This window comes from Miscanthus floridulus, chromosome 7, assembly GCF_019320115.1.
Source record: "Miscanthus floridulus cultivar M001 chromosome 7, ASM1932011v1, whole genome shotgun sequence".
In the NCBI taxonomy this organism is placed as follows: domain Eukaryota; kingdom Viridiplantae; phylum Streptophyta; class Magnoliopsida; order Poales; family Poaceae; genus Miscanthus; species Miscanthus floridulus.
The window spans coordinates 99,585,950-99,612,928 of record NC_089586.1 but is presented as its reverse complement, the minus strand read 5'-3'; the positions used below and the strand labels follow the sequence as shown (position 1 = coordinate 99,612,928).

The following is a 26,979-nucleotide window of genomic DNA, read 5'->3' as shown; positions in this document are numbered from 1 at the left end:
GATCGAATTGTACTGTATATATAGTTAGTTTCCCTTTATTAATTACATCAACGCCCGCATCTATGATGATAGATGATCGAGATAGAAATTTTTAAAAAAAAGGCAGATCTCTGACAGCATATGAAAGCTGCTGATGAATTAGCACGCACTAGCTGGGGCCTGCAGGGACAGGCCAACAGCTAGTACTGAAGCAAGTACTGTACACACAGCACAATTTGAGCTAGAGGCCCTTTAAAGGGCTTGCCTAGGCTAGCTGCTTGCTCCGGTACCCATAGTACTCGATCCTCAATGCAAGCGGCCATATAGCCCACACCACCACTAACCCCAAAGCATCATCGTCATCGTCAACCTTATCGTGCACAGTTATTGACACCAAAAGGAGAGAGATCCATTCCGATCCATCCTGCGAATTTTCTGCCCCGCCCAATCAAACCAAGAACCACACTTTGATCATCAATCGATCGCTAGCGCATATGCAGGCATATATGGAGGGAGGCCAGTTGAGTGCTTGCCTTCCTAGCTTCCTTGTGCCGGATCACTACGCCGCCTTCCCTCTTCCTCTCCCGCTACAACTTCCTAGCCAACCAAACAACAAGCTTTTCCAGATGCCGTTTGTAGTTGGCCAGGAAGAGACCGAGAACCATGGCGGGATGCTCTCCTCCGACCATTGTGGTGGACTATACCCGCTGCCGGCACTGCCCTTCTTCAGCAGCTCCGGCGCCGTCGCCGCAACAGCATGCGGTGGGAAGCCTACGGCCGGTTTCATGCCCAGTACTATTGGCGCTGAGGAGGTGAGGTGATCTAGCTTAGCTTGAAGGTTTTCTGTCGGCGTCCTTTCTTGCTTGTTCCTTATGAGAGGTTTCGTTCTTCTGCAGGTCTGCACCTCGGTGACTACTAAACTAGGTTGCAACGAGAGTAATAGCACATGGTATGCTCTCTTGTAATGTTTCTTGAATAAACCTTTGTCTTTAGTTAATTAGGGTTTGATGGTGTACCTGTGCAAAGCTAAGTGGCGTGTGGTTGTGCAGGTGGAAGGGCTCAGCAGCTACGATAGCAGAGAGAGGGAAGATGAAGGTAAGGAGGAAGATGAGGGAACCGAGGTTTTGCTTCCAGACCAGAAGCGACGTGGATGTACTGGATGATGGCTACAAGTGGAGGAAGTACGGGCAGAAGGTTGTCAAGAACAGCCTCCACCCAAGGTATCTGCAATCCACATCATATTCCATGGATTAATTTGTGTAGAGGTTGTTATCCATGACTAGCTCTACTAATTGTACACACTCCATGCATGCGGCTTGCCATGCTTTCTTTTGTTGGTTATGAATATGTGCAAGCAGCTAGCAGATTAACAAGTAAACCTTAGATGATTAATTTTATGTGCTAATGATCTACTGCTAATAAGCAGTACCTTGCCTCTTGAAAGATGCCTGATAGATATGGTATCTATAGAAGCGGGTCAATGTAGCTAGTGTGGTGATCGATTAAAAATAGACCCGGTAAACCTTATTTAATTTGAGACACAGTAGTATGTTAGCCAATCTGTAATGCAATTGCTTTCAGTTCATGTGGGAAGTTTGTATATATGTTTTCTTCGCTCCAAATGCATATGCTAGAATTCGAGTTACATTTCATCTCTATTTTTGCAGAATCATACTACTATATATAGGATCAATAATGATCTCCTTTAACACAGTTACAAACACATTTATGCTAAGAACAACTGGTAGTTTATGCCGAGGCTAATGCCAAATTGGGACATCGTTCTAAAGTCTGTTCTCTAGTAGTGCCCTAGAATTAATTTAAGTGATATTAGACTTCTTAGTTGATCATATAGCGGATTGTATAATTAATGAGAGTGAAATTATTGCACGGTACCATACATTGAAGAAGAAAACCAAAGAGTGGGAAAGGAAAAAGATGTGGCAGTGCATATTAATGCCTGATCGAGTTAGTTATGAACCTTATATATAGGTGGGATAGACACTTAGATAGTGGATCAGAAGTTCAGTCTTTCAGATCATAGTGTCCCATACGTGGTCTACCGTAGGCTACAGCAAACAGGCCGAATGAAGTGTGTGCACATGCACATGCACATGCACACACAGACAGGTGTGTATCAGAACTGGCCCACAGTCTCTAAGATCCTAGCTTGTGTTTCTTCAAAGATCAGATGCACCCACACAAATAGCTAGCTAGACAGAGCTAACCTAGCTAAGAGATCTATATATGCACCACGATGATAATCCTTTAATTTGGTCTAATTTCCTACAAATGCACATGGTCTGAATACAATCTTGATTATCCCGCCAAAAGAAATGCTAACAAAGAACACTTCCATACGCAGAATTAATTAAGTTGATTTTTACTTTATGAACTACCTCTGGTCACTTGACTGTTTATAGTTTTCAAGTATTCAGTTTGCAAGCGTAAAAATCATGTATAACTTCATCTTTTATAAATTACTTTGATTATCCATACATTTTTTTAGATTATATATAACTGCTTCCTTTTGTTTGAAATTACAAGACATCATATAATTTGTTCAAATATATAGATAAAGTAGTGGTCAAAGTTTCACCTCAAAGGGTGACATCAACTATTTTTTTTACTTGAGTTAGTATTACTTAAACCATACCGTATCAAAAGGTACCTAAGCACGCTTCTCTTGTGCAAAGAGACATCTAAGAGCCTGTTTAGATCTTCTAAAACTAAATGTTAGCCGCAGCTAAAAATTAGCATGCTAACTATATATATATTAACAAGAAGTGCAGATATGTAACCTCAGCTAATAGGTGCATACATCCCTAGCAATGCACTATTAGCTCTCTTGTTAATAATGGTTATCCCTATAGCTAAGGGGCTAACAACTAGCCAGCCCTAATAATAATGTTTATACATGACAATAACACACATTTCTTGATGAATAAACTGTGTATCAGTTGAGAGAAGAAGAAAATCAGAAATATATATATATGACAACCCAGGTACTGATCAAATATATATCATGGATAAATTTGCATGTATGTATCCTACTTAGGGAAACTAAAATTTAATAAAATATCAATACGTTTGTCTCGCTAGTAGACTATTATAGCATAAGAAAATAGCTAAATACCGTATTAATCATCTTGCCTAAAACATATTTGAATTTTCCACTAGTAGAGAAACAATATTTCATCCATGGTGAAAAAGTATTTAGTCCTGGTTTCAAAATTGCAACCGTGACTAAAGGGAGTACTGGACCTTTAGTCTCGGTTTGTAATACGAACTGGGACTAATTTCACCCTTTAGTCCCGATTGTAACGGTTACCGAGGTGTGTCAGAGGCGTGTCAGTGCGAGAAGCTTTAGTCCCGGTTTGAGACACGAACCAGGACTAAAAGTGTGACTTTTAATCCCGGTTTGGGACACGAACCCAGACTAAAGGTACCTTTAGCCCTGGTACCTTTAGCTCTGGTTTGTATCTCAAACCAGGACTAAAGATGCCTTCAGAGTGAATTTAAAAAGAAAGTGTAACTTATCTAAGTTAGATATATGGTGAGAGGTGAGATGGTAACGTGCACGAGAGCTAAACTGAAAGGTTTTGTGTTCAAATCTCCACAACCATACCTTTTTTTTCACCCAAAAAACACCTCTAGTCCCGGTTATAGAAACCGGGACTAAAAATCAAGACATGTTTTTCACCCAAAAAACACCTCTAGTCCCGGTTAAAGGAACCGGGACTAAAAATTGAGACCTTTAGTCCCGATTGCATAGCCCCGGTTCCCAAAACCAGACTAAAGGGGGCTAGTTTCTCTGCTAGTGTTCGTATGTGGAGAAATGCGAATCTGATCGAGACGATTTATTTAGACGTGAAACATAAATAAACATGCCGAAATATGTATGGACCCATGCCTGAGGAAGCTTACTAGCTGGTCAATTTTCGCTTGCATGTGCACATTATGCAGGAGCTATTTCCGGTGCACTCACAGCAACTGCCGCGTGAAGAAACGGGTGGAGCGGCTGTCGACGGACTGCCGCATGGTGATGACCACGTACGAGGGCCGCCACACGCACTCTCCCTGCAGCGACGACGACGCCTCCGCCGACCACACCGATTGTTTCAGCTCCTTCTGATGATGAGAATATCTATCATCTGTCCCAACCACGATTGAAGCTGCCGGCGAACTTCGCAGTCAAGTTCTGAACTGAAACAGCGAGGTCGAGGGCAATATATGTTGATGGATCTCGATCGATCTTCAGTTTTGTCGGATGGATGACAGAACGTGATCGATGAACCCGTGTCATGCATGCGTACTACTCACCATGCATGTATGTAATCCGATGTGATCATCCGCCACCCTGCAAATGATCCATCCGTCGATGTATGCGGTCATGTAGTATTATATCAAATAAAGCTACACTTTTTGTTCATTTAGCTTGTTTTTTTGTCCTCTGCTCCAGTGTTTTTGTTTTTTTTTTAAAAAAACTGCTATCTTGCAGTAGCTATTAACTACGCTGAAGTGCAGAAAGAAAACAAGCACGCAGGCATGACTGCAATGTATTGTATATGACCACTCCGGTTGGCCAATATATGCGCGTGTTATGAAGATCGTACTGCCTGCTGCTAAGTAATGTTAGAGACGTACACTGCTCCGGCCGGCCGACGGCCAGCTGACAGGACAAGAAGAGAGCAAGCGGCAAACACACACCATTAGTATGCATGTACACGCACGTTCATGCACGCTAATGATTGTAACAGGCGACCGGCACCTGTTGCGTGCACTGACGACCGAAAACGAACACGGGCTCCCAAACAAACCACAATTAATTCGGGCGAATTTTTTTAAAATTTTAACACTTTTTAGAAACTAATTTTAAAATTAACATGGTCGGGTTTTTTTAAAACTAACACTTTTGGCCGCGCCTATTGCCCTGGTGCGGCCGAATGCCTGTGCCGCGCCATACATGGTGGCGCGGCAAAGAGCTGACGTGGCGGTGACCGAAATCGCTGACCGCTGACGGGGCAGGGCCTGCCGCGCCACGGATCAGGGCCCTGATCCGTGGCGTGGCAGAGCTGAATAAAACCCCCGCCGCGGCCCGCGTCCGCCAGTGGCCGAGCAGCCGTCGTGGCCCGAGCAGCACAGCAAGGCCGCCTGGCCGCCGCGGCCGTGTCCGCCCACGCCAGCCCTCCGCCGAGCACGCCGGCCGCCGCGGCCGCGTCCGCCCGCGCCAGCCAGCCCGCCGCCGAGCCCGCACGCCGGCGCGCCACCCCCTCCGTCCACACACGGCGGGTGCCCGCCGAGGACTGCACTCGTGTCTCCCGGCCCGGTCTAGCGCTCTGCAGCGAGGTACTCCCCTAATAAAGTTAGTAAAATTATTAAAGTATAGTTAGTATAGGTAGTAAAGTTAGTTAGTTTAGTTAGTATAGGTAATATGGTAAGTTAGTATAGGTAGTAAAGTTAGGTAGTTTAGTTAGTACAGTTATTGAGTCTAGTTATACATTGGATTTAGTCTGATTAGTTGTTGTATTTAGCCATGTATAGATGTTAATATTAGATTAGTTAGTATAGTTATAGTTAGAATATGTATTAATATTACTATGGACATTACGTACGACGATTTCGACAACTTGATGAAGTTTCTTGAAATGCTTTTGCAGATGGATTGTTGTGTTAGAGTTTTGTATGGAGGAAGTGTTAGGAGAGAAGATGGTATGTTTGAGGATATGGAAGAAGAATTGGAATGGTTTGATAAACCTCCTAACTTCAACGACCTTTGTGTCCATTTGAATGCAAAGTTTGACGGTGATTTCACACTGAAGAGGAGGTTTGATACTAGGAAGACTAGGGCACACTATGTCCCCATGCCTTTGCGCGATCCTGCTCACTGGTCCCGCTACACTAGGGTTCTCCAAGGTCCCAATGTACCCATGGCTGAGGTGGTGGTGGAGAATGGGTATAGGATGCAGGGTGTTCAGGACAGCCCGTCCATTGACGGTGTTGGAGGCAATGAGCAAGAATTGGGGGTCGAAGGGGAAGTAACTCAGGGTAACATGGATTTGGATGGTTAGTTGACGTAGGAGCAGTTTCATTCAACTGCAGTAGGTTGTATAAGCAATGACTTCGATGTGAATGATTTTGAACGGGAAGAGGAGGAGCAGAAGGAGGAGGACAGGATCAGTGATGTAGTTAGCAGTGATTCAGACGATTCTGGTGATGACCAAGGAGGTATAGATGCTATGCCAACACCGGCTGATGACATGCCAGTACCGGTTCATACTATGCCATTACCCGTACCAACTGAGGTTTTGCATGGTGTCCAGGCTCAGGGTAGACTAGTCACAAATTTAGCTACAGATGATACCCCTATGATTCATAGGCCAGAAATAGCGAAGCGCAGCAGTATGTTCCACCACCACCTTACACAGCGACTGAGCTTGAGCAACTAGGGTCCAAGAACGTACCTTTCATGGGCGTTCCAAACTATAGGGATGTCAGCATGATGGATATGGCAGTTTGTGACACCGGTCTCCATATGTGTAGAAATTTATTGTATAACCATGAGAAACAAACCCTTAGGAAGGGGATGATATTCAACACAATGTCAGAGATGAAACTCTTCCTTTAGGACTATGTTGTGTACCACCATATGCCGTACACCATCACTCATTCGGACCAGGAGTTGAGGTACCACGTGATATGCAAAAATGGTTGTATGTGGAGGTTAAATGCACAAAAGAGATAGAGTGATGGCAAGTGGAGGATAACTAAAGTCGTCGAACCCCACACTTGCCTAGACAATAGGGGGGAAGGAAAATCATCATCAGCTCACTACACGTTACCTTGCCCGTCGTATATTGGGGCTCGTTGATGATAATAACGACATCTTGGTGTTTTCTTTACAATAGTTCATATCTGGATTTGTTAGGTATGATGTGACGTACGAAAAGGCTTGGCGTGCTAAGCAAATTGCTCTGGCGATTCAATGGGGTACTTGGGAGGAAGCGTACAACAGGGTGCCCCGCATCTTATATGCAATACATTACTACAACCCTAGTTTGAAATGGTTTGTGGACAACGGAGGGATGTTTTTTTAGGACCCATTGAGGCATGTCCTCTATCGTGTGTTCTGGTCGTTCGCGCAAATGGAACATGCATTCCAGTTTTATCGGCCAGTCATACTTGTTGATGGCACTTTTCTGATAGGAAAGTATAGGGGCACCTTGATGATGGTTGTTGCTGTTGATCCTGAGGACCAGATAGTATACATGGCTTTTGCTTTGGCAGAGGGAGAGAACAATGAATCGTGGTCATGGTTCATGCGGCTTCTACGTGTGCAAGTGCTTGGCCTAAGTCGCACTATATGTTTGATCTCGGACCGTCACGCAGGGCTTCTTAATGCTGCAGCTGAGCATATAGATGGGTTCCTGCCTCTAGTACATAGATGGTGCATGAGACACTTTGCCGCTAATTTCTGGCGGCGTCAGCGGAAGCAGGAGGTATGTGACAAGGTAAAGGCTCTATGTTGTGTACGTACAAAGCACCAGTTCAAGGAGACAAAGAGAGAACTAGACAACATGGTAAATGCAGCGGGGAAGGCCTAGTTAGAGGCGCAGATGGAACAGAAGGCTCAGTGGGCGTTAGCATATGATGAGGGGGGTTTTAGGTATGACATCATGACCACTAACTCCTCAAAGTCCTTCAACCGTGTATTCATCGGAGTTCGATCATTGCCTGTGTCTGGAATTGTTGAGTTCTCGTTTCATAAGTGCAACAAATATTTTGTGAAGAGGTGGGAACTTGCGTAGAGGAATATAGCTGAGCAGGGGCATTTTGGAAAGGTTGGAGCTGAACATTTGAAGGATGCCGAGGAATTGGCCAAGCAGCACACCGCCGAGCCGTATGGACCCTGCCGCCATATCTTTAGTGTATGGGGCAAGGGTGGCACAAGCTTGGGTGGTAAACGTTATGGTGGACGAAACTACCGAGTTGATCTTGAAAAGGTAGAGTGCAATTGCAATGTCCCTCAGATCATGCATGCCCCTTGCTCTCATATGATCACAGCCTGCAGGGTTCGTGGGTATAACTATGAGGATCTGCCATATATGTCACCCTTGTATCTCCATTCGAACACCGTTAGTATTTGGAAGATGAGCTTCGAGCCATACCTTGACCCGACACAGTGGCCACCTTATAATGGTTATGACTACGTGCCGCATTTGGATCTAATAAAGGTAGGAAAGGGTAGGAGGAAGAAGAAGCGAATCAAGGGGGACATGGATGCTATGAGAGGGTACGGCGAAGACATGTATGGTGGGGGAGACTTCAATGAGACCCATGGTAGAAATTTTTGCTCCGTTTGCAAACAATCTAATCACAAGGCTAGCCGGCATAGAAGACGAGGGCAGCAGGTGATTTTATATTATGTTCGTACTACATAACAAGTAGTTCAAATTTTGCAATGCTACATAATGTTAATCTGAATATTGTTAATTTGAACATTGTTAATTTGAATACTCTAACCCTTTTTTATCAATTTGTAACAGGATGGCCCCTCCCACGCCGCACCAGTTATACCCCCTTCTTGAGGTGGAGTATGACGACCCCCTTCTTCCACCGGACGACGAGGTTTCCAAGAGGCGTTCGAGGGATCCTTACATTTTTGGGACTTAGTTCATTACGTCGAACAAATATTGTCATCGAAAACTTGCAGACTCATAAACTAATGAAAATGTTATGTAGCAACTTGTCGTCCATTTATTTGCTTCATGTTCGTTTCAACTTGCGCACGATCGCGGCACCACTTGTAATTTTGTACAGCACCGACAACAACTCAATTGAAGCTGGATGTTGTCTGTTCGCGTCACTGCCGCACCGTCGTCTATGGCGCCGCACTGACGCGCCGTGTAGTATGGCGCGGCATTGACGCGCCGTGGACTCTGGCACGGCCGAACCTAGGCTATGGCGTGGCCGAACCAGTGGGCTACGGTGCTATATTCGAGATAATTTCACCTGATTACGTTCATTTTAGAAATTTTAAACGCATGATACAAACAGATGTGATTACTTAAGATCGATCATGGGTAATCTGAGTACATGACACATTGGTACAATACATTAGTAGTTCAAATGGAATATAAGACAACACAATAGAATTTCTACTACATAGCTACATTGATCATTAATAAAGCATGGAACTAACAGTCGGCGTAATTAAAAACCCTCGGTTAGAAACATACTGAGTAAGCAACTCGTCGTCCGAGTACCAATCCTCAACCACAACCCTGTTGCTGTGGCTAGGCTCACCTGTATTGCCCTGATCTGCCTTTCGCCTGTAGTAAGCGGCCTCCGCTTCATCTACGGCCTCTGTGGCCTGAGTGAAGAACGCGTCGTCATCCTCCTCCGCCTATAAGCCCACCTCCGCTAGAGCGATGAGCTCGCTCAGTCTGTCAGTGTCGTCCTCAGCCTCCTCCGCCTGCAAGCCCGCCTCTGCTAGAGCAATGAGCTCGCTCAGTCTACTAGTGTCGTCTTCAGCCTCATCCGCCTACAAGCCCACCTCTGCTAGAGCGATGAGCTCGCTGAGTCTGGCAGTGTCGTCCTCATCCTTGTCCCCCTCATCAGACAACACAATCGGTGATTCAACGGTGCGACCAGCTCGCTTTCTATGCTCATCTAACTTCTTTTCCTCATACCTTGCATGAGCCACCTTTGTAACATGGTCCTCGCTGTATCCAATCCCTTCATGTATAAAATGCAATCAGTTAGCAACGCAACTATATTATATTTAAAATCAGGCAACGAAAAAAAGGCGTCAAAGTACTCATTGTCACATAATGAAACAACATGCTCGTTCAAGACCTGCATCTGTACTCTTGTCTCCTCCCTTGCCTCCTTCCTTGTCCTCTCCTCCTCTAATATCATCCGTCTCTCCAATCCCCATTTGACAAGCCCAACGTTGATCGGGTTACAAATACCGCGCTGTCTAGCAAACTCACGCATCTTGTCTTTGTGATGTTTAACGAAAAGGTTGACGTAGCCAGGTCCATATCCCCTTTTTTCATGCAATTACTTGCTTCTCCTTCAGTTCATCCAAGAACTTAGCTTGACCATTATAACATTCCTACCTGTATTTCCTAGTGCTCTGTTCAAATGATAAATTATATCATATATGTCTTAGCAAAAGAAACAAAATACGATTTTATGGTTACCACAAAAATAACCAACCTCATTATAGTCAATCATATGGCCGCAATAATGGCCTATTCCAAGCTCCAAAGGAACTAGACCGTAGTTGGATTTAACACCACATTCGCACTTGACTGGAGGTGCTTTGTAAATTAACCTTTCTTTCTTCTTTTGCTTTGCTTTTGGAGGTTCTTCGGGCCATTTGTTCTTAGGACCATACAACCACTCCTTGAAATAACACTTCGCCATTGAATACACCTAAATAACGTGACATTAGTACATGACACATATAGCTTAACATTTCAACACATACACTTTGCACTTACTTCATGCTTGTTTGGACATACAAGCTCCAACGTATTGTTAGGATTTATCATGGCTTGGTCTCCGTAATGGCACAGAGGAGGTTCTTTGAGTCGTCTAACTATGGCTAAGTGCTTCTCCTTAGCCATCATTGGAGCTGGGTTAGGGGGAGGTGGAACCCACCGCTCGAAGTGCTCTCGTGGATGTCGTCCCCTCCACCAATTGTCAAAAAGGAGGTACCTGGGGTCAAACTTGTCTGCACCGTCGATCCACTAAAAGAAAAAGCACCTTTCATAGTCCTACACAACAAAAATTCAACAAAATATTAGTAACCTAGTAATACAAATGAAAAAAAAATATACGAAAACAATTACTTACATTAAAACGATTGCACATGTAGAAGCAACGAGCCGCTGTGTCCAGATATCTCGATTGAAACACGTCGGACAGACGACCAAAGTCACAGTTAGGGACAGGGAGTTCAGGAGGGACGGGGGTATCTTTGCTAGACTCGTCGGGGTACAATTCTGACCCCGTTTTTGCCATAACTGCTCCCGAAACATGTCTTCCATCTAATAAAATAGTTCAAATTAAACATCAATCAAAATAACACAAATTAATGTAAAATATAATCATTTGCAATGCAACTAAAATAATATAACCGACAATTATAACAATAAAAATATACATTGTAAACATACTTCTAACTAAATAATTAACCTTAACATTGACAAAATCAAATTAATATCTTCCCTCAAATCGTAGACCATAGTTCCCAAACATAATTTTCCTCCTAAACTTAGCTCACATTCATAATATACTATCCACCATTCAAACGAAAATAAAATATGCATCATTACCTTGCACGAGGACGAGGAGGGAGGGAGGCGGCCGGGGAATGGAAGGGAAGGGAGGGAGGCGGCAATGGAAGGTCGGGCGGGAGCCAGGCTGCCGGCGTTCGTGGCGTGGCGGCCGGCTGGCGCGGGTGGACGCGGGCGCGGTGGCCAGGCGGCCTTGCTGCTCGGGCAGCGGGACTAGCGGCGAGGGTTTTATTCGGCTCTGCCACGCCATGAATCAGGGCGCAGCAGTGCCACGCCAAGATCGATGGCGCGGTAGGCCCTGCCTCGTTAGCGGTCAGCGATTCCGGTCGCCGCCACGTCATCCCTTTGCCGCGCAACCATGCATGGCGCGGCACAGGCATTTGGCCACGCCAGAGCAATAGGCGCGGCCAAAAGTGTTAGTTTAAAAAATAAATCGACCGTGTTAGATTTAAAATTAGTTTCCAAAAAGTGTTAAAATTAAAAAATCATTTGGGCATGGTTTTTCTTCAGATCAGAGAGAAGAGAAAAGGCAGGGCTGATGGCTTTGCAGGGTCATGACATATAGGTGCAAGTGCAACCTGGCCTGGTCAGGTCCCCAGATATGGGCCCCGTTCATCTTGCTGAAACTTGGCTGAAAACACTGTTTCTGGCTGAATTGTTGTGAGAGAAAAACACTGTCCCCGCTGAAAAAACAAGCTAAACAAACCAGTTTCTGGGTAAGCCGAACGGGGCCATGGTCGTTGGAATCATTGCGAAATCGAGCATGTGGCAGGATGCTGCATGGATAGGCATAGCCTCGTCCATCCATCCAACCATGCCGCGTATAGGCGTCGTATGCAAGCAGTAGCTCTAGCGCACTCACGTCCGCTCGCTTGCATGCCTGACAAGTCCGCTCCGACGCCTGACCCGTCTCCATCCATGCACCCCCCCCCCCCAATCCCCATCCGTTCTCCCCGCCACGTCATGCCCCTGACCGCTGGCCCCAGCGCGCCGCATGCCACGTCCACCGGCCACCGGCTCACCGTGCCCCATTCCCCGACGTCCCCTGACTCTTCGAACAACAGGAAACACGTGTAGCATGAAACGCTTGAATGCAACATACGTTTGAAACAGATGAAACATCTGAAATATACACTTACAACATATGTGTAAAAACATATGCAACATCCAGATAAAACATTTCAACTTGCAACATGAAAACACTTGCTGCAACAGGAGACTGAAAACAAATGAAACATTTTGGAAGATACCGCTGCAACATATATGTGAAAACATATGCAACAACTAGATCAAATCACTTGCAACATATGCCTAGAAACAGATGAAACATTTTGAACAAACGCTTGCAACATGTCTCTAAAACACTTGCAACATATGCAACATCCATATGAAATAATTGCAACATACCTCTGGAACATCTGAAACAATTGAAACATACATTTACTACATATGGAGAGAGACGCTTGGGCCGGTCAATTCTGGCCGATGGGGTGGGAGCCGGCGGCAAGCAGCTGCACGCGAGCACCACCCAGCACCAGCACCAGTGGCGCGCGCGAGCACCACCATTAGCACCAACGGCAACGGGCTTGGCTCGACAACGACGGTGGGGGATGGGGGGCGAGGAGCACCATGGGCGTCGAGGTGGGGGGAGCTTGATCGTCGGGGTGAGAGAGAGGGCGTCGCCGCGGTGGGGAGAGACACCCACTCCCTGCAACACCGTCGCGCCACCTCCATGGATCTCGTCGGAGGCGAGTGGATCTCGCTCATGCTCCATGGATCTCGCCGGGGTGGGGGAGAGGGCCGCCGGATCTGTGGGCATTGGGGGCTCCTGATGAGGACGCCAAGGTGTGGGAGGACTCTGGGCATTGGTGCGCTGCGGCAGAGGATGAGGAGCGCGGAAGGGATAAAAGATGGGGAGGCGGAAGCGAAAAGGATAAGTTTTTTTTAATATAATGCGGGCCGAAGCAAGCGGCAGGGTGAAAAAATCGCCCGATGTTTGTGCCGTCCATCGAACGCACCACACATAGCATTTCTGCTTTTGCAATGCCCTAGCTAGTCGTCTCGTTCTGTACCTTATATAAAGTTTTTTTAAAAAATCTCAAGGTCAACCAGTTTGACGGAACTCAACTTTTGAAGCTATATATATATATATTCGCGCGCGCGCGCGCGCGCTCAACTGAAAACGCACTGGCACTAGTGCTAAGCAAGGCCCACGCGATAATGGCCGCAAGCAACCTGCGCTAGCTGCGCTCGACGACCATGGCCGGCCATGGGAGCCGGCCGACCAACCCAGGTGGTCCCCTGCGCGCCAATATGTCCCAAAGCTGTAATCAGGTCAACTGAGCATGGATGGAGTGGAACTGGATCATGCACAGCAGCACATGCCAAGCGAAGCGGCCGGCCGGCCGCGCGCCCTCCACCACCACCACCACCACCACCAGCAGCAGCGGGCAGCGGCTCAACGCCTCAACCCCACAGTTCTTGACGATTCCGGCAGCGTCCGCGCGCGCGCCGCCGACCCGGCTCCTCCTGCCTGCATTATTGCCGCCCTGCAGTCGCCTGTCGCGCGTTGACGGACGTACGGGCCGCCGCACCGGAGCGAAGGACGCGCGGCCGGCCGGCTTGGAGATGTGGATATGGGCAGTTCGTGGCCACACGCGGAACGGCAGCTCGTGGGCTGATCTCTGATAGGCCCGTGGGGCTGGATTTTCTGCTGGTCTGCTGCCTGCGGCCCGGACAGCCCCCCCCCCCCCCCCCCCCCCCCCCCCCCCCCCCCCCCCCCCAGCCCCCACACACACACACACACTTTGGACTGGGCCACATTTGGGCTGCACGGGAACCGAATCCACCCTCTTTCCTCTCACGTTCTTCAGAATCTGTTTTGGATGGCGAATGTTGACTCAGATTTTTCTTCAGTATCTCGCCTGCAAAACATCTTCCAAACTTGCATGCTAATCCGTCCTTGGGTGCCACAGGAGTATCCATCTGGGTCTATTTTATGAGAACGGCAGGTGAAGCGTTTGTTAGAGAAATTGACAGGGACCGCGCGCTGCCTCCCTCTGCATCCGCTCAAACACAAGGTGCTGCTTTGCTATACAATCTTTGTCGAACGAAAGCAGCTAATTTGTCAGCACCGAACTGATGACAGTACAGTTGCACAGAGGAAAATTAAAAGCACGTGGGGGACGCGAGAGGGACGACTACAAAAGTGGTTGCCATGACAAACCTCAATCTGTCAACCCTCCTTGATTGCATGCTTATTACCTGTAACGAGGAGCATGCAGAGCACTGCAGTAGTTACAGTAACGACAGATATCGTTCACCAGCCAGATCAGGGTAGCACAAGAAGCAACCATAATCAAGTATTGGATGTGTCTCATGATCCAATATTTATTCTTTGAATATCATCATGTGCGACTCGACTCTATCAGACATGTATATGAGTTTAAACATTGAATGTGCTTGCAATATTATAGACTGATCGATGCTTCTTCTTTAAAAAAGGTATACAAAAAAATATCCCATGATATAGAAAATGTGATAGACAAACAACTGGCCGGATCCAGAAAGGTAAAGGTTGCTCTTGCTTTCTTGTTGGAGCGGTGCACACGTTTGTTTTGAGAGAAAGGCCTTCTGCACTTGCTGAGTGCATCCTGCATAAATCAGCACATAAGGTTGCAAGCTGCATCAAAAGCAACTTGGGCTGCTTTCTGTTCTGTTTTCCTTGATATAATGGCATTCTGTGCTATGTGGTGCATGCGGGACATCCGTGGTGACCATGCTGCGAGCACTGTGCAGGAACGAATGTGTTTTTAACTGTAGAAAAAAGAAACCAGACGTGACAGGTGTAGGACTTCCTAGCTCCTTTCCCAATACAAAAGCCATTAAGCCGAGAAAATAACGGTTTGACATTATGCAGAACACGTCCGTTTTTTTAGTCTTTTACTGGCTGATCAAATATTTTGTTAGTTAGATAGTTTTTTTTTTCCCTGAAACGCAGTATAGACACAAACGCTTAGCGTCTGTTTAGGACAGCAAGGCTCCACGTTTTTAACCAAACAGATAAAGCTCCAGAAACTCTGCTCTAGAAAAAAAAAAGAGTTCAACTATTAAGTACCTAAAGGGGTGTTTCAGAAACTCCGAGTTTTTTCGTGGAGGGCTCCACTGTGTAATTTGTGGTGTAGAGTTTGTGGAGCGGCCATAAACAAATCTTTAAATATATGTATATATTTTGTTCATTAAAAAGAAAAAGGTATAGAGATGCGCATTTTTTGCGAAGTGGTTGGGTTCCTTCAGGTGCTCATATTTTTCTGGATTTATTTCAAGATTTAACAGAGCTATTCTTTTAGGCCATGTTCGCTTATCTTATAATCCGTAGTTTTCAGCTTGTTTTTTCAGCCACAACAAATCAGCCGGAATAGTATTTCGGCTTGTTTTTTCAGCAAAGTGAACGGGGCCTTAGTGGTAGGCGACATGCCCGTCGACAGCGAGGCGCCTATGGTGACTTCGTCAATCTCGAGATTTGTCGGTCCAACTCAATTTTTAGGAGGTGTTCATAGGGGTAGGATGTGCGTGTGTGTTCATAGGGGTGAGTGTGCGCTCGTGTATATGAGCGTTTACGTCTGGGTCTCGCAAAAAAAAAAAGACGCATTTTTTCCTAACTCTCAAAAGTCAGACCTTGACAGTTATTTCTTAAAATAATTTATTATATATAGCGACTAAACTAGTACGGAGGGAAAGTGTGGACCTAGTTATCTTATATTATACATAAATATAGTTTTATTTGACTAAGTGTTAATAAAAAAATACAAATTTGACCCCACCATAGCCCTTTGAGGGGAAGTCTCCATCTCATAGGAGATCGATAGATCGAGCCAGACCTTACTGCCTCCTAGAAGGCTAAAGAGAAAGGGCGTGGCTAGCCGGACGCTAGCCCACCCCCACCCCCCTTGTCCTAACACGCCGTGTTGTTGCCCCCCGTCTCTCGTCCTACACTTGCCTACCACGTCTTGCTTGTTGCGCCCGCCCGCAAGCACGTGGGACCCCGCTTGTGCCTGTGGGGACCGTCTCCGCCTCCCCGCGTCTAACACCGAGGCGAGACAGCAGAAAGGTGAGGAGAGAGATGTAACACTCGATCTAGTTTTAAAACATCCAGATGCAACAATTGCATTATACGTCTGAAACAAATAAAACATGCGTTTGAAACACTTGAAATCTTTGTAAACATACGCAACATTCAGATAAAACACTTGCATCATATGTGTGAAAACATATGCAACATCCAGGTAAACACACTTGTAACATACGTCGAAAAAAAAAACAGATAAAACATTGAGAATATGAGCTTACAACATAAGTGTACAACCATTACAACATGTGCAACATACTAATCTACTTTTGCAACATCCATATTAAACACTTCTAATATATGTCTGAAACATCTGTATGAAACACTTGCAACATCCCGATCTACTTTGGCAGGGCCGGCAACGACCGCGTCGCCGTGACTCAAAGGCAGCCGCGTGCCAAAACCAGGAGAGGGTAGCCGCACACCGCATCTGATAGGGCTGGCAGTCGAGCGTGGGAGCGGAACCGAGCGCCGCGTGCAGGAGCGATGCAGAGCGGAGCAAGGCGTGAAGCAATTAATTTTGTTTTTTATTAGGCAAGCGGCACATGCGGCATTGAGTGGAGCGAGACATCCGGCCTTCCGGACGTCTTAATGGTAGCATTACCAGGAGAGAAAACGATAGGAACAAATTCTAGTATAAGAAAAGAAGTAGTTTTTACAGTAAAAATTAATATTAAGTATTACCAAACGTGCACGTGCGTTGAAATATAATTATATATAGGAATATCTGTATTATCGTTAGATTCGGGTTGTTCTAACCCGTATGAATGCAGGTTATGAGTCTGGTTCACATATAAGATACATAGGGTGCAACCTAATATGTACATACTCAGACTTCGTATTTATCATCGCTAGATACGAGTCCTAACTCATATGGGTACAAGTCATGAGCCCAGGTTACATATGAGATAAGAAGCAAACTCTTCACTATCCAAGTAGTTAGGGTGATGTGGATGAATAAAATAGGTGGAGAGAAATTTATTAGGTACAAGATTAGTAAATCGGTTAACCTTTTAAACTCAATGATTCATTGCCGTTGACTTAAACCAAGTGGTAGCCTCTAGTTTCTCAGTTGTCACCGAAGATGCTAAACGTTTAGGTTAAGATCTCCTAAATCAGCACGAAAGAAAATCAACGAAAACCAAATTAACCACATCTGTTGTCCTCCGATCCGTTCTATAAGACAGGTTCTGATAAACTCTCCCCGCCTGCTCTCCACCAGCCCTGGAGCTCAACACGTGCGCCACACCAGAGGCCAGGGAGGGAGCCCGGCCCGGAGACCTCCATGGCCGAGTGCGAGGAGCTGGTGGAGATCGGCGGCGCCGAGGACATGCCCCGCGTCGTGGCCGCCCTCGCCGGCATCCTGGAGCGCGTCACGGACCGCAACGACGCGGCGGCGGCCGCGGAGCTCTCGGCCGTGGCCGTGGCCCAGGCGTCGGCGTTCCGGGCGACGACCAAGCCGGGCATCTCGGTGCGCGCGTACATGGCGCGCATCGCGCGGTTCGCTGGGTGCAGCCCCGCGTGCTACGTCGTGGCCTACGTCTACCTTGACCGCCTCCTGCGCCGCGGCCGCCGCCTCGCGCTCGCCGTCGATTCCTACAGCGTGCACCGCCTCCTCATCACCGCCGTGCTCGCCGCCGTCAAGTTCATGGACGACATGTGAGTCCGATGTATCCCTCTCTCCATGCCTATTGGTATCGCGATCAAACGAACCAACTGTTTTGCGGCGTAGCTGCACATGATCGTCTTCTCGATTAGGTATCTGTCGGTCTATAATTGGGAACACGTAGGTCAAGTGACTTGGTGCGGTTATCTCTGTTCTTGGTATGTTCAGATGTTCTTGATTGTGAATTTTCCATATTCTGCGTAGAACGCCTGGATTTAAACACGATGTTGAATTGCTCAGGAGAAAATCAATTGGACCACCTGAATTTCTCTTCTTTGATATTAAGATTTGTACCATGGAAAAAATCAAATGTTTTGGATTCTTGTGCAAAGAGTTGCTGTGACAAAGCGCTATATTATTACAACTCAACATAGGCATCTTTTGCTGCTCCTCTGTTCTCCCAGCTCCCAAGTTCAGAATTCTGCTAGCCAGCCAGGAATAGTTTAGGAGTGCCGTCCAAGTAACTCAAGCATCATTTCCACTCCTAGGAAGCTAGGATCTCTCCGGAATTGCGTCCCATTGTTATGTAGCTACTATTCGGTGAAGTTACTTCTGGTAAACGTCAAAACAAAATGGAAAATTTACTTGTGATAACATTATCGTGAAAGTGTCTGTGTTACAGTATCATATACAACAGTTTGTCCTAGCAGCATAAGAAAAGTGTGCAAAACACTCATCCATTCAGAACTTTCGGCGGCAGCCATTGATCCATACATACAGTATTGTGCTAATGATCATCACAAGACAAGAGAAGGTAGGAGTCTAGGCATTCACTTCAATAGTTCACCTATGCTATGTGAATGAAGCTAGGACGTTCATTGGGTAATCCAAGCCTTCAATTTTGTCGTCCTTGCAAACAAGGCAATCGACCATGGACGACAAAGTTATGCTTGTCCAGCGAAGCGACCCCGGTTGTTCCTGAGTTGCTTGCGTCCATCCAACCACACAGATCCACCGTGGACCCGAAGACATAAACTAGAATTTCCACGCTGCCCCCGTCACCTTTCTGCGGCTTGGAATTTTAATTCGGCGCCAGTTGTAGGGGATTGGGACTGCCAACTTGCCAGCCATCTGCATCTGCTGCTGATGTTTGCCCCTTGCTCACTCACTTCCTCATGTCAGGGTCCCAGGAGCATCCACCCTCTTCTTCTTTTTCTGGTTATTATTAGTCTTCTCTTATTGGGCAACTTGCCATTCTTAAAAAGGTTCCGTTCGGTGCCTGTTCTGTTTGGTAAAATTTTGGTCGCGCTTTTGTTCGGTTGCGTGATTATTGCTCTGACACTTTTACTGTAATTTTGCCGTCAATCATTGGCCAAACTCAATCATAAGACAAGTAGAAAAAATGGAAGGAATTTATGTAGTATGACAAATTGACGCTGTTTTTCTTTGGGAAAAAAAAGGAGTTAGGCTGAGAAGAAGCTACAGTTGAACACTGACACAGGGTAGTCTAAATTAAGCTTTTCTTTAGAACACGTCCGTTGATACGTTTTTCATTATTAAGAGGTCAAATTAAGCTGATGTGCGAGTGGTGTATTTGTGCACGCACGCAGATGCTACAACAACGCCTACTTCGCCAAGGTCGGGGGCATCAGCCTGGTGGAGATGAACTACCTGGAGGTGGACTTCCTGTTCGGCGTCGGCTTCGACCTGAACGTATCGCCGGAGACGTTCGGCGACTACTGCGCCATGCTGCAGTCCGAGCTGCTCTGCGCGGAGGCGGAGGCTCCCCCGGCGCCACTCAGGCTGCAGTACTGCTGCCTGTCCGAGGACGACGCCGGCGCCGGATGCAGCGCCCAGCAGCAGCTCGCCGCCTGAAACCCAAGCCGATGTATCGACTGGTCCGTCCGTGGCTTGGGAGCATGTGCATGTCAGTCGGCACGCGTCGACGACGTATGTACTAGTTAGCTGGTGGCTGTGTGTGTTCTTGATGTGCACTCTTCCTGCATTTTTGGTTGGTTGGTGTAGTGGAGGTGTAGCCGTCATCGGTTGTGCCAGCTGCAGTAGATTGTATATATAGTGTTGGTGTCTTGGTGACTTTTCTGAATCGTGTGCGGATACGTTCTGATAGCAAAGGTAACTTCAACAAGCAATGAGGTGTGCTATGCAGCAGTGTCTCCATTGGATGCAGCGATGCGCCAACCACTGCTTATCAGCTAGTGGTGATGCACACTTGAGGCAACTTTATTCAGTACACACTCAAACTTGCTAAGTAGCAGTGCCACTAAACCCTCCCCATTTTTTTCCCTTTTTGGTGTTCTTTGTTTTTGGAGTTTTTTCTTTCATATTATGGAATTTTTTTTGATCTTGTTATTGCCATTTCTATAAAAGGAGAACAACAACAACAACAAAATATGCACGGGTGCCCCTCGTGCAGAACTAGGATTCCGCATGGTAGGTGTCAAGTTTGATGTTACTAGATCAAGAAGTTTAAGTGTACTTATCACACAACAATGAATGGCATCTTATTGTATTGACAAAAAATATGTTCTACGCGCTCTGTCATATAGTATTGCACTTGTGCTAAGGGCCCCATCAAGCCAATAGCTGCCTACATGTGCACTTCTTTTACCTTATCTCTCGCCAAACCTTTATTTGACAGGCTTACTACATAATATTGCTCGTCGCTAGCTCCTTTAATAGATCCACATGTTGGCCTAGAACCGCAAACTAGCAAGAACGCCTCCATGACCCTCCCATCACGTACCGAACCTACTTATCGGCTCAAACAGCTCCATGGGCTTATCCTCTCATGGTTTAATCTTTGGGAATTCATAGAAAAAACGTCGTAGCTTGAAGAAAATATGAAACCAATTTCATATTTTTCTAAAAGCATACTCTGATATTATGTCATCTAGACTGGAGTTATCTGAATCTTATATGCTCTCCTTTTTGTGTGTTTATTTGCTTGCTAGTCAAGGTTTAAATTGTAGACTAAGCCATGATGCGAAACATGCATTGAGCAATGCTCGAACTGAGGCCACGGACGCTCTACTGAGCACATCCAACCACCAAGCCATCACCTCGTTCGTTTTTTACAATGGTATATTTGTTCCAAAAACCAGTCATCCAAACTTGCCCTAAGTTTCTTTTGAGAAACCAAACTTGCCCTAAGTACTTTTTTCTTTCCTATTTTGATTGAGCTCTGCTCGGGCCCATTTAAAGTTTTCGTCTGGCCCAGTTCGGCCTAACATGCCCTGACATCACTTTCCATCTTGCGGATAGAATTTTTTTTCACTCCCCTGATTATATTAGGAAAAGGGTGCGTGTTTCCATCAGACATCCAATAGGAAAGGAAAAAGTCTACTTAATCTTCCACCTTTTATACTTAGTCTATTTCACCCACAACTATAAAACCGTCTGTTTTATCCTCTGAACTTTCTAAAACCGTCTATTTTATCCCTGACGGTTTTCTGACGGCGGTTTGCTACAGTAAACAGATGGTTTACTTAGGTTTTGGAAATAGACGGTTTTGAAAAGTTCAGGGGGTAAAATAGACGGTTTTATAGTTGGAGGTGAAGTAGACCAAGTATGAAAGATGGGAGATTAAGTATAGGAAAGGGCTCGTGTTCGCCGGGGTCACGAAGGCGCAGTCGCACGGCCGCGGCCGCGCTACCCGCCTGTTCCTAAATCTCCAGTCCTCCCCGCACCGCGCCACCAAGCCATGAAGTCCGAGGCGCCAATCGCCCATCATCTTGGCCCCGCGTCGCAGGTACTCAGCCGCCACCGTCACCACCTGCCGAACGAGCCCTCTCCAGTCTCCGCATTGCCTGCACGGCCGCTTCCTTAGGTTTTGTCTGACCGTTAGCGCTTGCAGGTATCGTGGGCCGCTTGTTTGGTCTGACCGCGCGAGGCGTCGATGGTCGCCTATTGCGGGCGGCGCGCGGCGGCACAAGGTGCTCGCGCCATGGCTGGCGCTTCCAGAGCGGCTTCGTGCGGCGGGAGATGAACGCGGGCGTTCTTTCCGATGGGAAGAGCGGCGGCTTGGAGACGCTCCAGATGAGCTGCCAGACGGCGACGAGTGACGTGCCCTCCGTCTCCCTGAACGACGGAAGCGGTGTGGATGGGGAGAAACCCGCGACCGATGGGGAAATGGAGGTTCCGAATAACAGAGGTGGCGGCGCGGTCGACGGAGAGAATCGCGGCTTGGGTGGTGTCGACGGCAATCCGGCTGCCAAAGAGGCCGATTCACTACCCAAAAGATGGCTGATTTCCTGTGGGCCTTGAGAACGACGGAGTCACAGCAGATCCCCATGGGATGGCCAAACCTAGTGATCTCCCGGGTTTTCAGAACAATGGCTCTGCCGAGGAGATCAATTTGGCAGTGAACAACTCAGAGGGTTTCATGACCAGTGAGGGCACTGTACCAGGTTGCCGAAAGGGGCTCAAGACTGTTGTGCCATGGAGGTTCCAGATCGGGTACGAGCCAAAGTGGTCACAAGGTTTATCCTCAGGAAATAGATCTAATGGAGAAGCTGAAGATCCAACATCCAAGGTCGCAGATGGATCAAGGAAGGATGCCCCTGCCATGGCACGCAATCACTCTCGTCTCAAAGGTTCAGCTAATAGTGGACGATCTTCAGTGAGAATTCCTAAAGGAACTGGTTCAGCACCAAAGAAGAGGAAAATTGACAAGGATGACCAGTATGAAGCGACGGCAAATAACAGAATTTCCGTGGTCAGAGAAAATGTATTGACTACATTGCGGGAGTTTCGGATAATTTACAAGAAGCTCCTGGAGGAAGAACAGATCAAGTGGAGGGAAAGGGGGCATGGTCTGAGCCCTGATCTTGCAGCTTTCAATATTTTTAGGGAGAGATTTTGTGCCAATTACGATGACCTGAAGTATGACGGAAGCATTCCTGGAGTTCGTATTGGTGATGTGTTCAATTCTGTCATGGAGCTTTACATTGTTGGTGTACACCGTGCACAATCATTAGCAGTTGATCACATCAAAAAGAAGGATGAGACGTGTCTAGCTGTTAGTGTCGTGTCATATGCACAACCTTCTGCTTTTGATAGTTTGGATTTCCTGTTACACGTTGGATCAGTGACTGACACGTGTGATCAGGAAATGGAAGGAACCGACATGGCACTAAAAGAGAGTATGGACACTGATACGCCTGTCCGCGTTATCCATGCAGTGGTAACGGACCTAGGTGATGACTGCCAACCCAAACAGCTTACTAGTTATGTATATGGTGGTTTATACTTGGTTGAGAAATGCAACAGAGAAAAAACATGAGGAAGTCAGTATGTTAGTATTTTTCATCTAAGAAGAATGATAGAGCAGTAACATATCGACCTACAAGTTTTGAAAACTAAAATGCCGGAATCATTTGCTGGCACTTTCATTGTAGACATATCTGGAGGTCTTGAGAAGGTTCCTATTTCTGCTATTAACTCTATATCAAACGAGTACCTGACAACATTTCACTGCATTTCACAAATACAGTATCCCCTAAAGTACAGGCCAGATCCTCCATCAGGTTGTGACTGTGTTGGTGGGTGTTCAGTCTCTCAAAAATGTGCATGCACGGTAAAAATTGGAGGGGGCTTCCATTTCAATGATATTGGTGGACTTACGGAAGGAAAACCTCTTATTTATGAGTGTGGACCATCATGCAAGTGCCCTCCTACTTGTCGCAATAGAGTTAGCCAGCATGGAATCAAGTTTCGCCTCCAGGTCTTCAAAACCAAGTCAATGGGATGGGGTGTAAGAACTCTTGACTTCATACCAGATGGAAGTTTTGTATGCGAATACGTAGGAGAGCTATTGACAGATGAAGAGGCCCAGGAGAGAAAGAATGATGAATACCTATTTGCTATTGGGAACAGCTATTATGATGCACCTCATTGGAAGGCCGAGATCAAGGCTATTTCCTCTCTTCAGAATGGCCCTAGTGAAGATGATGAAACTGTCTTTGCTGTTGATGCATTGAACCGGGGCAACTTCGCAAGGTTCATCAATCATTGTTGCACCCCAAACCTTTTCCCTCAGAATGTCCTCCATGACCATGACAATATAAGTATGCCTCACATCATGTTTTTTGCTAGTGAGGATATTCCTCCCCTTAAAGAGCTATCATATGATTACAATTATCAAATAGATAAGGTTTATGATTCTGATGGTAACATTAAGATGAAACATTGTTTTTGTGGGTCTAATGAATGCAATGGACGGTTGTATTAAATCGATCCCATGATTACAATGATTATCAAATAGTTTATGTTTTATGATTCTGATGATAACATTAAGATGAAACCATGTTTTTGTGGGTCTAATGAATGTAATGGACGGTTGTATTAAACTTAGTTCCTTTGTTTTTGTGGACACCATGTTATGAATGTAATGGACGGTTGTATTAAATTTAATAACTTTTTTTGTGGACGTCATGTTTTTTTTATCTATTGAGTTTACCTTCTTTGTTAAGATGAAATTTGTTTCTGCTTGTAGCTTGCTTTATAATTTTAGTGTGTAATTATGTCTTTCAGTATTGGATTGGAATAACTGGTAAGTACACAAAGTCATGCAGACTTGCTATTTTACTAACCTCAATCGTTACCAGATAGCAAACACTTTGCATTCTTCTTGTTCATACAATACTTTGCACTTTAAACTTATGCATTCATAAAACAAATTGTTTGATCCTTCCCATTTACTAACAAAAAAAGGGGCGTACCCAGTGCAGAGAGCTCCCGCTCTGTGCAATGCGAGGAGACCGCGACTCGAACCCGGGACCTTTCGGTCACAGGCGGTAAGACTCTACCGCTTGCACCAAGCCTGCCCTTCTCCCATTTACTAACACTTTTGATTAATTAAATTTGAATAAGAATAGTATTAATTCAAAGGGTCATGTTGACCCATTGCGCCCTATCCGGGATTGTCTTTGCCCATTACTTTCTTTAATTCGAATTATCTGTTGTGGAGTGTCTACTGTATCTGAAAAACAGACATGAATATATTTGAAAAGCAGACATTTTTTTATTTATTGTCAGTTGTGCCATATTCTCAGCCTGAATCTAGAATCCAACATGGAACACTGCTCATTTAACTACCGCACGATTTTATTCCCTGAATACAGAATCAATTAAAACTAGCTGTTGTCTTCTGGGCGCTTATTGTAAGCAAAGCTTCCAGAAATATTTGTTTATGCTGCCATGGGCACTATCACCTGGATGGGGATATAAAAAAGGGAATTCTGCCCTTGCATACCTTGGTCATCGTGGTTGGAAGCTGATTAGCACCTCAGTTTCTTGAACATTGAGATTTAAACCTATGTCTGCAATATCTGAAGTTCCTGAAGCTAAACCCAATGTATGCTGTAATCTGACCTGAGTCCATTACCTCCAACATTATCTGCTTTTAGCTGTTTCCTAAGCTTAATTTTGATTTTGGAAGCTCACTTTTCTGCAATGATCCAGCTGTGTTCCATCACATCGATTTTACTGATGTCTGATGGAGAACCATAGTAATGGTAACATTAGCTACTACGTTTCGTCAGTACTGATTCTGAACTAGGTGAGTTTGGTAGCATCTCTGAAGTCAATAACTGGTAACAATGATATATGTGCCAGTAGAGAACTGGTTTTAAGGTATAGCAAATTGGTAATAGCCATAATACCTTCTGCTGCTAGTTTATCGTACACATCACAGGCACCGGAGTAATTTGCACTGGCGTCAGCCAGGGAAGGGTAAGCATCAGTTGCAAACCAGGGTCATGATACAGCTCTTCTGCCCAAAGTGAAGCTCATATTTCTGTTTCTCACACCTATTGGTACTGAACACTTCGCATAAGGACACTTACGAGCTATGACAATCGACACTCCATGGATGCACTATATTACATCGCACATAGCTACAGTACATGTAGATTTCTGAGTCCTGTAGACAACATGTTTTCTGCCATCGCTAGTTGTTGTACGGTGCAGACAGGGACGGGCAGCTTCAGTTGTTGCCGCCACCGTCCTTGTGTGCTGGTGCTAACCTCCCGCCGCGGAAATGACCACGCTTGCTCCAGCCTCCACCGCTGAAGAGCCCCTTGCCCTTGTACCCAGCCCCACCTCCGTCGCCACTACCGCCAGAGACACCGTGAAGCTCATCACCATCTCCGGAGCTGCCGTATCCACCAGCGCCGTCACCGCCACCATATCCTCCACCGTTGCCAGCTTCTCCATGCTGACCACCAGCGTCTCCACCGCCAAAGCCACCCCCGTTGCCACTACCGTAGCCGCCGCCACTGCCGAAGCCACCACCACTGCCAAAGCCACCCCCGCTGCCACCACCGTAGCCGCCAGAACCGCCGCCTCCAAAGCCGCCACGATTGCCTTTATACCCGCCAATGCCAAAACCAAACGCCTTTCCACTCCCTCCACCGCCGCGGCCGCCACCACCCCCTCCGCCGCCTCCATAACCAAACCCGAACCCTCCTCCCTTCCCATCAGGCCCCGCAGCCCAGCTCCATCCATACTCCCATGAACCGCCGCCAGGGCTCGACCCATGCGCAGACCCCGAGTCACCGCTCCACCCAGGCGGCAGCGTCGTCTGCCCCGTCGCGGGCTCCGCCTCTGCCGGTCCGGCGCCCTCCTTCTCCCCGTCGACGACGCCCGCGCACCGCACCAGCGCGAACGCGGACACGAGGAGGGCAATTGCAAGCACCAGTGCCCGCTCTCTCCGTTGCTGCTCACGAGTCGTCCCCATCGTCGCTTGCATGCCACTCCCTTCAACAAAGCTACGAAGACTCGCGCGCGCTATCTCTTGCTTTCTACTAGGCCTCGTGTTTGGGCTCGATCGAAAGCTTCAAGTCGGCTTGTGATTTGTTGCCGTCGAATGGATGTCCCGTGGCCAGCCTATTTATAGTGGTCATGGTACAGTGGTAATGGATGGTTGAAAAAAATCT

General features: G+C 46.6%; 3 protein-coding genes and 1 pseudogene across 3 annotated transcripts; 3 read left to right on the top strand and 1 right to left on the bottom strand.

Moving 5' to 3' along the window:
- The first annotated feature begins 323 nt into the window (after positions 1–323).
- Positions 324–4,388, top strand: LOC136463952 (probable WRKY transcription factor 12). The gene is made up of 4 exons (XM_066462920.1): positions 324–791; positions 876–928; positions 1,029–1,199; positions 3,946–4,388. The coding sequence occupies exons 1-4, from the start codon at positions 474–476 to the stop codon at positions 4,112–4,114; spliced, it is 711 nt and encodes a 236-aa protein (XP_066319017.1). The 5' UTR covers positions 324–473; the 3' UTR covers positions 4,115–4,388.
- A 13,181-nt stretch (positions 4,389–17,569) lies between these two features.
- Positions 17,570–20,291, top strand: LOC136463951 (cyclin-P4-1-like). Its single transcript, XM_066462919.1, has 2 exons — positions 17,570–18,075; positions 19,633–20,291. Exons 1-2 carry the CDS (start codon positions 17,702–17,704, stop codon positions 19,895–19,897), a joined length of 639 nt encoding a protein of 212 aa, XP_066319016.1. The 5' UTR covers positions 17,570–17,701; the 3' UTR covers positions 19,898–20,291.
- Positions 20,292–21,743: 1,452 nt separating this feature from the next.
- LOC136465947 (histone-lysine N-methyltransferase, H3 lysine-9 specific SUVH5-like) lies at positions 21,744–24,427 on the top strand (annotated as a pseudogene).
- Positions 24,428–25,584: 1,157 nt separating this feature from the next.
- On the bottom strand, positions 25,585–26,888 carry LOC136463950 (glycine-rich cell wall structural protein 2-like). The gene has a single exon (XM_066462918.1). The coding sequence runs from the start codon at positions 26,790–26,792 to the stop codon at positions 26,028–26,030; it is 765 nt and encodes a 254-aa protein (XP_066319015.1). The 5' UTR covers positions 26,793–26,888; the 3' UTR covers positions 25,585–26,027.
- Positions 26,889–26,979: the final 91 nt, after the last annotated feature.